The sequence below is a fragment of the Ascaphus truei genome, chromosome 6, assembly GCF_040206685.1.
Source record: "Ascaphus truei isolate aAscTru1 chromosome 6, aAscTru1.hap1, whole genome shotgun sequence".
In the NCBI taxonomy this organism is placed as follows: domain Eukaryota; kingdom Metazoa; phylum Chordata; class Amphibia; order Anura; family Ascaphidae; genus Ascaphus; species Ascaphus truei.
The window spans coordinates 55,996,440-56,011,451 of NC_134488.1; the positions used below are offsets into that span (position 1 = coordinate 55,996,440).

General features: G+C 38.6%; 1 protein-coding gene across 8 annotated transcripts in view; it reads left to right on the forward strand.

Moving 5' to 3' along the window:
• The window catches only part of PKNOX2 (PBX/knotted 1 homeobox 2), a 752,321-nt gene that overhangs the window by 731,296 nt on the left and 6,013 nt on the right, over nucleotides 1-15,012 (forward strand). For all 8 annotated transcript variants that reach the window (XM_075604325.1, XM_075604323.1, XM_075604330.1 and 5 more), the window contains 2 exons: nucleotides 6,108-6,184; nucleotides 11,211-11,389. In XM_075604325.1, the coding sequence (XP_075460440.1) occupies nucleotides 6,108-6,184; nucleotides 11,211-11,389 (256 nt within the window). The remainder of the gene's footprint in view (nucleotides 1-6,107; nucleotides 6,185-11,210; nucleotides 11,390-15,012) is intronic.

The window sequence follows — 15,012 nt, forward strand, 5'->3', positions numbered from 1 at the left end:
TGTATATTGCTAAACTGGACTTACACTTTCTATCCACATCCACCATACTTTTTGTAAGAATAATTAGCTTTTATGATCCCCTCAGCCATTGTACATTGTATATACTGATTTTATGAGTGTTATAAACTATAATTTTAGGGTGAGAGATATAGTCTCATCTTCACGGCCCCTCCACATAACTAATCTGGGGTCAATGTAACAGCGCACTAAAAACTTTGTTTTAATGCAATGCATCAGTTCCTGCTCAAGTTTTTGAAGTAGAAAAAATGACTTTTTGGCGAGATTCTCGAAGCTCCGAGAGTGCCTTATCGTGCAGTTTAACATGGAAGCCCCATTTTTCAACGGGGCTTCCGTGTCAGACCGCACGGATCGGCGATCTCGTATTTTATAGAATATACTCCAAAGTGTTGCACAATTTGATACCTCTTATGTGTGCTGTTTCATTCCTCCCTTTGAGACTGCCCAAATTGTAGCTGGTGCACATGGCACACAATACATTGATATACAGTGAGTCCTCGCTTACCGACATCCAGCTTACAGGCGGATGCCTTATCCGACGTGGCAAAATACAGTCCACTGGACGCATTATCCGATGTCGGACCCGCTTATCCAACGGTCACCGCTACCGATTAACATGGACCCATAATCCGACGGTTCTTTAACCGATTGCGATTTGCGGGACGCATTCTGAGGGTGGTAAGCGAGGACCGCCTGTATTGAGGCCATTGCCCTTACTCTTCAATATGTGAATCGGTGCTATGGAATGGAAAGTCCCATTGACATCAATAGGGTTTTTCATGCGATAGCATCGGATCTGCGCAATTGCAGTTTACAGAATAAGGGCTTCTGAGGTGCATACAACAAGAGACACAAATTCCCACTGTACAGCCAATATGGCAAAAATATAGTTACATACTTAACTGTATGTCTTCTTATAAGTAAGGGTCATTTAGCTAAACTCTTCTCACAGTTAGTGTTAGGACCTGCATAGTGGTCATGCCGTGATGTGGCTGTAGTCTTATAACGCTTTGGCCAAAGAGTTTAACTAAATGACAATTACTTAGAAGAAGACACATACAGTTAAGTATTTAACTATATATTTTTTTGTCATATTGGATGTAGCATTGGGAATGTTTGTCTTTTGTTGTATTCATTTGGTCACACCCAATAGCACTCCTTTTGACACAAATATATATATATATATGATGTAGTGAGTGTTGGGATTAGAGTTTGTAGGGATTGTGTATACTTGTGAGGTGCAACATGAAAATAACCCTGTTTGAGCTACAGATGTAGCCAGGTTCATTGTTTGCGTATGACTGCAGCTGCCCTGGAACTGGAGGATTAAAGCTATGGCGGGGTCCGATACGGAAGCATGAAACAGCAGTGCAATAGCTGCAGACACCAGCTCCGGAGTCGCAGCACTTTGCTTTTTCAGCCACACTCCGGAGACAGTAAGTCTTGCTACATTTGCAACATTGCTCCAATTGGACCCATCAGATGCATTGGGTTTGTGTTAATGAATACGCTAGCTCCAGTGTACAGATAGGTGAATCCAGTCCAGTTGGCTGATAAAAGTTCCATTGAAATTCTTTAACAGTTAGCGAAAAGTTTGATTGAAGACTTCTTCAGTAGGCCAAAAAATGCTAAATTATATCATGTGGATATATGTGAAATGCACTCACTTTTATCAACGTCCACACAAAAATTGCCAACAGTACATTGTTGCCAACATTTAGAAAGTTCATGATCTTTTAGACATTCTCACAAACATGAGTGTACTGTACACAAACATTTTGCACATCTCTGCTCCTGGGCACTCCTGGAACTATAGACACAGAAAATCAATTTTGTGGAAACCCCTTTGCTGCCTAAGGCCAGGTCCCCGCTGGCTACTGCAGAGCCCGCTGTGGCAGACGCTGCAGGGACAAGAGCCGCCCCACAATGAGGCCTGGCCCACTGTGAGGGGTAGCTGCCACACTGTGCCGACAGTTTCTCCTACTCTCAAGAGAATTGAGATCAGGACTCGCGATGGAGCGCTAGGCCACGCCCCCGGCGGTTCAGCCAATGAGGGCGAACCTGCCGGGTGATGTGACGGCCGCTCCCCGGTAACTCCCTCGTCACGCCCCCCCTGTCTTTCTCCCAGCAGCTCAGTGCAGACCAGGGGACTCGGCTGCACGCGCCGCCAGCCTGGCAGACGCGCGTGCAGCGCAGGCAGAGGGGCTGTAGCCTTAGGAGATTAAACTACCTGGCTCATCATGTAATCAGGCTGATATTAGGGATATAAGCATTATCTTTTACGTTACAATCAACTACTTTGGTTTTCAGGCACAAGAAAGATTATTGGGTTGCTGTGAATTTATTGGGAAACCGATAACCACTAAGTAGACCGGACATCTCTCACTGATTTTCTGTGAGTCTCACATATCGATGTCGGTCTCACTGATTTTTTTTGCATCCGCAAAATCATAGACTTCACTCAAATCTCACTGATAAATATAAATCCTTTTTCATTAAAATGTCATTTTTGCTCTGGACTCCCTCATAACTCACCTATTGACTGAATTTGTGTAATGGTTTAACCCCTTCTTGCAAGGGACCTAATTCTTAGTGCAACCAATTAGATTGTGAGTTCTTTGGCGAGGGACTGGTTTCTCTGGTGGAGTGGCCAGCCAGAAATGGAGCTCCATCTACTTCTGCTTCTGGCATCCAGGGCCTGATTGCATCATACGATCGCTCCTCGAGTGATCTCATGACACAGAAACTGCCGGTGTGCTGGAGTTCTGGTGGCCTTGGTTTGTGAATTCTGTGTGACAATTAAAAAGCATATATATATATATTTATATATATATTTTAGAAGGTGCAATCTTTAAGTAACTTGAGTTCCTTAACTCTCTTTTTACAACAAGGAAAGAGAGAGATGGTTTTATTTATTTTTTACAAAAAAGTGCCATTACCTTCACAGAAATAACAGTATGTTTTAGGGCAACAAAAAAAACTTCTGTTAGGATAACACAAACTCCTTTTAACGATATGTGATAACTGCAACAAAATGCCGTTTTCTTCTGCAGTGACGAGGCCGACACGGCTGCCTTTGGTTTGAAATTCTCTTTTCTGTATAGGTTTTGAGAAAAATGTCACGAGGTAAAACCACTGGGGCATTTATGGATGACTTTATGTGAAGGGCGAAGTAATGAAGTCTTAAATGTCACTGAACCTTTAATATTCATTAGCCCAGCGGTGACCCACTGCCAATGCCAGTATGTTTAATAGTATTCCTTGTTTTGCCTATCTCCCTCGTGTTGTGCGCGTCTCTCTCTTTATACTTTGAATGTCCTACTACATGCTAGGAAGCAGGATTTGGTATCCTTTATTGCCGACTATTATTTTAACACCTTGAGGTCTGGAGAGTCCCACCACTACAAAATGATCTTCAACGTGTTGGTTGGTACTGTAGATATATTAAGCAGGAAGGTGAATTAGAATGTATTTCCTTATCAGCTCACTACAGGGAATATACAGAGCAGTATGAGGCCTGATGGTTGCCTTTGGGTGGGAGGCATATACGGCATTGCTTCTCAAAGCAGGGACCTCATTACCACGTTTAATTATATGTGAAATTACATGTGCCTTATGTTTTGTTTTTGTCCTTACGCCCACGTTGGATTATGCTAAAGAATATGTTGCCGCTATCTAGATAAACTATATATATATATATATATATATATATATATATATATATATATATATATATATATATTTATATATTTATTTATTTTTATCTAGATAGCGGCAACATATTCTTTATATATATATATATATATATATATATATATATATATATATATATATATATATATAAAATGTAAATATTACTGTGTGCTCACTTGCATGTCTTAACAGGTCTGCAACTTTGCCTTTCACCATTATCGCCCAGCATACAGTGCTTCCACTGCAGCAAGGGATTCTGGGAAATTACATGCAAATGCCACCTTTTGCTTCAAATCCATTTTGACATGGACCCCTATAAGCTTATGCTTGCTGCATTGCACAGCTTTTCAGCACAGTCTGGGTTAAGATGCATAGCCAGTAAACCTACCCACAGACAGCTGTTTCTACCTCTTGGATCTCATCAGTGTGAGGCTGGTTACACTATATTTTATCTATATCCCAGTGTAGTCTTTGCTCTACTTGGGTAAATAATTAGGTGGTCCCCTGAGTGGACTTTGCAACTGTCCAACGAAAAGCGGTTTCATTTTTTTTTCTCCAGGAGATGCATAATTAGCTTTTTTTTTTCTTGCCCAGACCACTGATTAACATACATTGCACTGCCTAATCCTTTCACATACCAACATTGTTTTAGAAACTATCTCTTCAGCAGAACTACTCCATTCCTCTCTTGTTTCCCAAGACTACAGCCAAGTTAAGTCACCAGATGGCTCCTAAACCTATTACAAGAATGGCATTTTCTCCTCTCACCTTTTGCTTGCAGCTGTTGTAATGTGGAGTCACCTTTGATTGTAGACTTGCTACGGCTACTGGGCATTGCATTCTAGTTGCCGGAAGATGGTGTAAATGTAAACATGACTGACAGGGTTTACACATTTGCACACCGTCAGCAGACAACTCAATATGTATTGCTACTTGCTCTTGTTATAAAGAGGTTTAAGTTGCTTCTCTTTTCTTTCTCTGTTCTGTTCGTTGTATGGCTGATTTCTAGCTCACTTCTGCCACCTGGAGTATCATGTGTATGGTAATTGTTGTCACACACGGTTGCTTCTTATTCCTAATGATTACCCAGTTTTGGGGATCACATGCCACTGCTATATCTGCAATCTTTTGGGAAATAGATTAACCCTTTGGGTGCCCTTTAGATGTAGCTCCTACATTATGGGATCTTGCACTCCAGGGGCCCCATGACGTCATAGCTATGTCATAATCTTCCTGCTTGCTTTTTTAGGGGAGGTAACATTTTGCACTACAGTGGAGTGCAGAACGTGGACTCCTTCCGTTCTGTCATTGGTGATGGAGCAGTCATGTAATCGCCTCTGGCACTCAAAGGTTTAAAGCAGCAAAGCCCCCCCTCCCCCTCCCATAAATCTTTTGTTTAACAACTTTGTTGTTAGTGCCTTTCCCCCTGTGCATGTACTGCTCTTTAAAAAAATAAATAAAAATTTAAGTGTACTATCCTCTGACGCGAGTTTAATTTTAACCTCCTGGACACAATACTTCACTTTATATCTCCTAAAGGGAGCACCAGATTTAAAAAATAAAGTTAAAAAGAAATTGCTAAAAATAATGTTGATCAGTGAGGACTGCTGCTGTAGGGACTGAATTGTTGTAGAAGTAGTCTGATTTTTAGCGTGATATTTAGATAAAGCCTATGACCATAACTTGCAAATTAATAGGGTTTTTTCCATTAAGTGAATGTCTCAAGTAACTGAAACTTGACAGGTATGTGATCCCTTCACCATTTGAATAACACTGCAATTACAGTACTGTAGTACTTTAGGCTAAAGGGAAGAAGTGCTGCATTAGGCCTTCAGTCATAATTGGGTATTGGTTTGAAGCCTTCGGGTATTTGCTCAAAGCCCGAAAGAAATAGAATACTAACATGTTTTGGTCTACCAATGACTGCCAATATTATATGTCTACTGTAGGATCAATTTTTCGTTGTTTTTTTTTATCCTGAATAAATCCTCCAGTAGTTTTTACTTAGGATCAGTATTGAAGTGAAAATATTTTTTTTTGTGGCAATGCTAAGAAAGATTGCTACTAGCTATTATATATTCAATGACTGCTTTTCAAGGCTAATAAACATATTTTACTTTGTTAAACAGGAGTTACAAACGATGGAGAATATGTGGCATTGCTGAGTACTTTGACTTTATTGTAAATCCATTGTATATTGCCAAGTTGGACAGCTCCTTTCAATGGTATTTATTTCAGAACCCTAGTAGGTACCAGGATTATGGTTATGGAGGTTCAGATGTCCCAAAGCAGTGTCTCTTCCCTACCTCTGACTCGCTGAGAAAGTGTCATTGTTGCACCTGTTCAGATGTCCACAGTAAATATCGGCTTCATAACACTTCCAATTTTATTTTCAGCACCCTTACCCAACAGAGGATGAGAAAAGGCAAATAGCAGCACAGACAAACCTTACACTATTGCAAGTCAACAACTGGTAAGTACCCTGGGGTGTGCTGTGTTTTCCCAGAGGGTAGGGAGGATTTTACTAAATATTATAAGGGCAATACATTGGTTCTCTGTAAGTAAGTTCATAAAAAGCCGTGTCCAATCTAGAACTATGGTGAAAGACATGAAATGTACTCCCAGAAGTCTTCTTGGGTGAGACCTTTAAACATATCATATAATAGCCATAGTATATTACATTTTGAGAAAAATAATTGAATGTAAATACGTGAATTGAGTGGGAGAAAGAATAGGCTGCTGCATATGATGCTGGACTCTGAAGTTGGAGTCCTCCAGTTTAAGATCGAGTGCCAGCTCTGAGTAATCTATAACACGCCTAAGGTGCTTAAAATAGATTGAAAATTCCTTGTCTCAAGGATATACTCTCCCTTTTTTATTCTGCTGTGCAAGCGCAGTTGACACTATACACAACTAAATTCAAATTACTAATGAGATATTATGTGTTCACATATGAATCAAACTGTAATATAGTGCCTTGTTTCTAAACAAATGTGTCAATGATTGTGGGATTAATATACTGGATGCAATACTCTTAAAGCAGGGGGTTCAATTATTTTCTCCAGGAACCAGTAAGGCCATGTTTTCTTGGATAGCCAAGTTATATTCCTACGTGCAATTCTCATGTTTATCAATTCCTTGATCATTCCTAAAATCTGGTGTGGGCTAGGATTCCCTCTGGGATTAAAACCACTGCTTTTAATGTGCTGCAAATCAATGCTAGCTTCAATTTGGGATTTTAAGTGACAGTAAAAATGTGAATAACCATGAAGACAACAAATATGAAAAAATGTGCATTTGCTTGTATGAAGTACTTAAACTACTATATGTAAGCACACACCCAGTATTTTGCTAATGCAATTAAATCCAAAGAAAGCCTGTGTGTGCGTGTATATATATATGTATATATATATACACACACACATATATATATATATATATATATATATATAATGTGTGTATATATATATACAAGTATATAAGTATATATACTTTTGATGCCAAAAGATTGCCTCTGTTTTTTTTGAGATTGCAACCACATGATCACTTAGGGTAGCAATCATGGCACAAGTGGCCCCCAGTGACATGACCATCAGAAGGGGCCCTAGAATACGATCCCTTTTGACGTTCAGGGAACATCATAAGAACACAGTAAGAGTTAAGAAAGTTGCTGACAGAGAGGTGCTAATGAGCCAGTCCGTTACAGTAACCCCTATCATTCCACTATTGCTCGGTGGCTAAATACAGTGAGCATGGCTTAAATCTAAAAGAGCAAACATGGATTCACATCATATTGAATAGGGGCCATTGAAAGAGCAGACACTAATACAACATGCATGAACTCTTTCTGCCATCACATGTAAACTTTCCCAATACTGTTAGTGCAAATAAGGCAAAATCTTCCCAAAATACCCAAAATACATTACCTTGATATACACATATTCAACAAACAGATTGACAAGTCTGGTAACCTTATGCATAGTCTAAAAATCAATAATTAATTGCACTAGATTACGCTTACCATACAGTATGACTAAAAGGGTATGGGCCTTTAAATACAGTTTGGTACAATATGCCCTCCCTTCTGATTAGCAGCACTAGGAGATTGTTTCCCAGTTTGCACTATTGTTTATTATATTTGGTGCTCTAACCGTGCTCTAACCGTTGTTTATAGAGTTATTAATTCTATCAGGTGCCTGTGAGCATGTTCAGTCTGTGCTTGGAAGAAAATCTTTTTTTTTTTAATGCTTTGTCGTCCATCTACTGGGGGAAATGAGAATTACAGTACAAGAGAATAAGTACTTCAGTATTAGGTGATATCTTTTTTTATTTGAACTAAAAATTGATATACTGTAAGAAAAGCTTTTGAGAGTTCTCCCTCTTCCTTGTCTCCTAATATCAACTGTTATTCCAAATTAAAAAAGTTATGACCTACTACTGAAGTACTCGTATACTCTGCACTTTCGCAACTTGACTAATACGGCTATTTCTATTTAATACAGTACACGAGAAAGATGAGGGAATGTGTATTTATTAACTATTCATGAGCAAAAATGCCTAGTTTTCGGATGTATCCAGCTTAGGATAAATAACACAAATCATAGGGTTAGTGACAGACTTTAGGAGGATTTTAAAGCGGCTATAGAAAGAAAGAAATGGTTCTAAAAACACACTTTTCTGAATGTAAACTTGAACTTGGACAACCCATTTAAACTTACACACAAATCCTAAACAAAACAACAATCTGTTTTATTAGCAATACATAAGCGAGCTCTAAAACCGAAATCCAAAGTGTTATATATTTATACACTTAATAGTACCAACTGGAGTCCTACTGGGAAAGTGACAGCAAATCAACAATAAACAAAAAAGTACCAATGCACAACCAATATGACAAATTATTGATGTATTACTAAATGGGTAATTTAGTTCCATCTTTTAGCCAAAACATGCAGCTTGCCACCATGTTAAGGTAGGCCCTAGTAGTAGTGTAAGCAGAAAAAAATGGAGAGTGAACTCCTGAGTTCCAATGCTAAACAATCATATAATGATGTGCAATCACTGTCCAGGTGTATCTAGGATTGGAGTCTCCAGCAGGTATAAATTAGAAAAAGTATATGGTAAGATATAGGGTGGTTATATAGGTATAAAACAAACCAGTCGGGGGTTAATAAGCAAATGTGGACCAGGGGCACAGGGAAATGCAACCACCGTAACATATGCTGTGACCCATAAAAGTCCCAATAATGCTAACCTTACCCGACTGGTATCCGAACCAACCCCTGAAGCCAAGCAGTATGCTGAAGTGGTGTCCCGTATTGAACCATGCACGGCTGCCGGGTACACAATAACTGTAGATCCCACGTGTACGGCGTTCTTGCGGGACACACCGGTAGAAGGTATCGCTGCACCGCTATCTGGCTTGCGAGCCCACCCCTCCGCTCACCGGTGTTATTGGAACAGGAGCTGCGTCTCTGCAACCAGCCGCGCCGATCTGGGGACCCACGTGATGGTGCGTATGCACGCACAGGTCGTCCTCGAGCCGCATCCAGAAGGCAATCAGCTGTGTGGAGACCGGGGAGCCAGTGTGCGATGCCTTGCAGCGTGTGTCAGCTGGATACCGCCCCCTCCGTGGTTGAAGTGAATCACCTGCTACCGATAGAGACTCCTGTGTGCTCCATTCGTAAAACGTGGCATAGGAGGTAGAAAGGAAGGAATGGTCACTACTTCCTAGTGAACCAAAGCAAGTGTTTGATGAATAAAAAGTTCTTTATTACAAAAAGCTGGACATCATGCAAACAGCTCTGACGCGTTTCATCCCTTAGAAGGGACTTTATCAAAGAGTATTTTGTCTCCAATGCCAGACACATATATATACAAACAAACAAAATCTGATTGGACCATTCTTAAACTAGACTCAGCAGATAGCAATCATAGTAAGTGGTGACTCAGATGTATAACATATTAACCTCAGCTAGTCTGATAGGAAACATACAGGCATATTTATACAATGAACAGTGTATATACAAAAAGACAATGTGAGTTTAAAAACAAGAAACATGATGATAAGCCATAATATTTAATATAATGTACTATATTATCTAGTTTATAATAATGGTCATGATTTATAAATTTATTAATATCTGCTATATATTTTTCCATGATAGTTATTCATTTTTTTTTAAATATTATGGCTTATCATCATGTTTCTTGTTTTTAAACTCACATTGTCTTTTTGTATATACACTGTTCATTGTATAAATATGCCTGTATGTTTCCTATCAGACTAGCTGAGGTTAATATGTTATACATCTGAGTCACCACTTACTATGATTGCTATCTGCTGAGTCTAGTTTAAGAATGGTCCAATCAGATTTTGTTTGTTTGTATATATATGTGTCTGGCATTGGAGACAAAATACTCTTTGATAAAGTCCCTTCTAAGGGATGAAACGCGTCAGAGCTGTTTGCATGATGTCCAGCTTTTTGTAATAAAGAACTTTTTATTCATCAAACACTTGCTTTGGTTCACTAGGAAGTAGTGACCATTCCTTCCTTTCTACCTCCTATGCCTAGTAGTAGTGTAGTGTAGTGTAGTGTAGTGTAGGAATCTGCTGAAAGGGTCTACATTGATGTGGTTGCAGGCTCTACATGTTTCGGCCAAAAGATTGAGCTAAATTACATGTAATTCTTAGAAGAAAATAGAGGAATTAACTAAATAATATGTCTGTTGGATGTGAATTGGGGCTTCTTTATTTATTGTTGTATAATCTGTTTAATAATAAGTGAATAGCAATTTTAACATATGGACATCAAAACTCTGAAATTTAGCAGCTCGAATCCCAGTGTCGGCTCCTTGTGACATGGGGCAAGTTACATTATCTCCCTGTAATTAAATCTAAAATAATAATAATATTATTGCTATTTGTTGGCTCAAGGGGCCTCCAGGCCTGAAGTTATCAGTTCTGGATATATCTTAAAGAGGCAATCCAAGCTGGCCATTTTGTTTCTGAAACGTAGAGGGTGCTGGTAGCCACTCTGCTTGGCTAGCAGGGTTCATGCAATGGCAGCGTTTCAAAGCTCCTGTGCCCTCTGGCAGGAAGTCGTTGCGTCATCATCTTCATATTCCTATTGGCCGCTTGATTTGAGAGCTTTAAGCTTTGCCAAGATACTGGCAGTCTGTATCTTGGGAAGTAGGGCATCCCAACGCTGAAATTCAGGAGGTTCAGCTCCGGAGACCCCCCTGCTTCAAAGTTATGTAAAAAAAAAATTTTACAAAATTGCATGAATTGCTCCTTTAACTATGTTTACTGCTGTAGCAAAATCAAAACCATGAAATTAAAAATGTAATTATAAATGAACAAATATGTCTTTAGTATGATAAACGCAAGAGGCTGATAATATAATGCAAAATGATAAATGATTATGTGCAGTTAATATGAATTAGAATGCACTGAAAACTGTCCTTATCATATGTTCCTTGTCTGTCCCCTCCGTCAGGTTCATCAATGCCAGGCGGCGTATTCTACAGCCTATGCTGGATGCCAGTAATCCGGACCCTGCCCCAAAAGCAAAGAAGATAAAGTCCCAGCATCGGCCAACTCAAAGATTCTGGCCCAACTCAATTGCAGCAGGAGTGCTGCAGCAGCAAGGAGTGCTACCTGTGACCAATCCTGATGGTAAGATTTGGGATACAGCAGCAGAACACAAGGAGACCGGTAATAGTTTTTAGTCAACATCAATTTATGCAGCACAGAATGGGTACAATCTGTTATACAGACAGCAAGGTACAACTGCATCATACCGCCAACCTAAATTGTAATACATGATCAAAATCTAGTGCTAAAACACAAGTAAGTCATGGATATTGAGTTATAGTGCAAGCTACTGTAGATAGAGTTTTGACTGTCAATAATTATGGCTATTTGCTATTGCTTGCGTTGATCTCCAGGCCAATTATCTGATTGGCAAGTCAGACATATACCGTATATTGTGTTAATTGATCCTAAACTGGTTAGAAACTATGCGTTTGTTCCTTATACTGTATATATATATTATGTGTGTGTCTTTATGTATGTGTGTATTCATTAGAATAGGTTCCCCAGTAATACTTGCCAGCGATGTTAGAGCTGGGCTGTTATTATTAACAGCATTCATATGTGAGGCTAGAAGTAGGGATTTCCCGTAAAGCACTCATTATTAACTTGGATATACTGTAGGTGGCTGCCTATGTCTACACACAGCTGCGCTGAATGTCATGGAGGGATAGGGGTTAAGACTGTTGATTTGCCAATAGAATATAACCATTGATTTACTCACTATTTGAAGTATCACAGTCTCCTATATACACCTCAGGTTGACATCATATATTGGGATCATATGAGTCTCATCTGAGTGGATAATAATTTATGTCGTTGGGCTGTTTATTATCACAGCTGTGTAATATATCATTGCACCCTCAGTGTGATCAGTCAATTAACACCACGTGGGATTTTAAAATTGTTGTTGTTTATTATTTTTATTTTTAAGTCACTTGATCACTTATGATTTTTCACGTTATTTCATCACTGTAAAAAATATAAAAAGAATATCAATGTGGTGATGATATTGTGACTATGTTACACCTTCATTCAATTGTTAATACTATTGACATTAAGTGCATAGGTAGCACCCACCTTTGGTTCAATTAATGCTTTAAAACTCTCTAGAATATTTGATTAAGTGAGCGGTGTGCTCGTTCTATTGTGTTGTGTTATATGTGCAAATATGTTTAATACATAATTTTTGCTTTGATATTTTCTGAGTGCTGTCGCCTCTTTACCGCTTTATAGTAACGTATGATATATATATATATATATATATATATATATATATATATATATATATATATATATACACACAGACTATATACTACATACTATATACACAAAGACTACTTTTAGAAACTCTTTTTGTATAATATTTACTCATTTGCTCAAAATTAAATTGTGAACATGCCATAGTGGTGAGAAAAGGTGTGTGAACACCTTAGGATTTTGACATATTTCAAACCTAAAATGTTATTAGATCTTAATCTAAATCCTACTAATAGATCAAGATAACCTGATCAAACAAATGACAGAAAACATGATACTTTTTCAACATTTATTTATCCACAAATTATTCAACATTCAATATCCATGTTTGAAGAAGTATGTAAACCTTTAGATTCAGTACCTGGTGGAACCCCCTTGAGCAGGAATGAATTCAACTAAGCATTTCCTGTAGCTGCTGGTCAGTCTCTCATATCGATTTTGAGGAATTTTGACTTATTGATCCTTATACTGTATTACTGCTTTAACTCAGTGACATTTGAGGGCTTCCTTGCATGGGCAGCTTGCTTCAGGTCCTTTCATTATATTTTGATGGGGTTTTGGTCTGGACTTTAACTAGGCCCTTCTAAAATGTGGAATGTCTTCTTCTGTAGCTATTCTTTTTGTAGATCTGCTCACTTTCTCTTCAGCTTCTGATCATAAACGGATGGTCTGACATTTTCCTCCAGAAACTTCTGATACACTGCAGAATTCATGGATGTGTCAATGATGGCAAGCCATCCAAGTCCTGAGTTTGCAAAGCAGCCCCAAACCATTCCTCTCCCACCACCATGCTTGATTATTTTGATGAGGTACTTCTGTTCGAACACAGTGTTTGGTTTTCGCCAAACATAATGTTTCTCATTGAGGCCAAAAAGTTTTACCTTTGACTCATCTGTCCAAAGAACATTGTTCCAGAAGTCTTGTGGATCATCTATTTGCTCTTTGGTGAACTTCAGACTGGCAGCAATGTTTTTGTTTTTTTAGAGAGCAGTGGTTTCGTCCTGGCTATTCTGCCATGAACACTATTCTTGATACGTCTTTTTCTGATAGTTCAGTCATGAACACTCACATTAGCCAAGGAGAGTGTGGTCTGCAGATACTTGGATGTTACTCTGGGGTTCTCAGTGACTTTCTGTATGATTTGCCTGTTTGTTCTTGGAGAAATGTTGCTAGGACCACCACTCCTGGCTGGAGTGACTGTGGTCTTGAACTTTCTCGATTTGTAGACTGATCTGTCCAACAGTGGATTAGTGGAGCCCTAAATCCTTATAAATGGTTTAGTAACCCTTTCTAGATCGGTGAGCATTAATAACTGCTTTTCTAAGGTCCTCAGAGATGTCATTTGATTGTGGCATGACATGTTTCCACACACCTGTAAGGTGTAGGCGAACTTACAAAATTTCTGATCTTTATATAGGATGTGGCATCCCAGCCTCTCACCTGAAGATCTACCTAATTATTTAAACACCTGATTCTAATTATCCTCTTTATTTTAGCTGATAAAACCAAGGTTTCACTTACTTTTGCACATACCCTGACTCTTAATTACTCATTGTATGTCAAATTCAATAATCATTTTGTTTCAAAAGACATGGAATTGGTTAATATAAACCCTATTGGATATTAAAAAAAAAGATTGGTTTTGATTCAAGAATGTTATCATTGAAAAACGATGGCATTTTTGTAATTATCACTGGGGTTCACAAACTTTTTCTCACCACTGTATAATCTGTGTATGTACGTATGTTTGTGTGTGTGCGAGTGTAGACAGAGTGTGTAGACAGAGTGTGTAGACAGAGTCGCAATATAAGACACTAATATAAGGTATGTCTGACTAAACAGACCATAATGGACATATAGGATCCATGTAATTGGAAGGGCAGTCTCAGGATGGTAGGACCTATTAAAATATTTTGTGCATATCAGTTTTTTAACCAGTTTAGGATAAATTAACACAATATTTAGGGTTAGTGCCAGATTTTAGGAGGCTTTTAAAGTAGCTATAGAAAGAAATGTTCACATTCTAATTTAGATCAAACACAAGCAAATACTATACAAAAAGAGTTTATAAAAGTAGTCTGTTTCTAGTCGTTCACTGCAGTTAGGTTGGAAGACTTCCTCTATTATAGGCAACAATGTTGAAAAGGATCAGTAAACTTTTGGTAAATTGTAGGATTTGGTTTGGATACGGACCCCTGGGCGCATTCTTTTAGCAAGTCGTCTCTTTCCTGATTCCATCTATGTTTTTTTATGCAAAAGCACGTAGGATATATATTCTTAGAAATATGTAGACTTTGGACCACTTTTAAGTCTATACTGTGGGTTTTATTATGCTATTTATTTTTAGTGTATACAGGACAGATGTGTGAGTGGACTAAGGAGTGCATCAGTCATACATTGGCAGAGGTCCTACCTTCAGAGAAATCTGTGCCAACAGTCCTAATCTC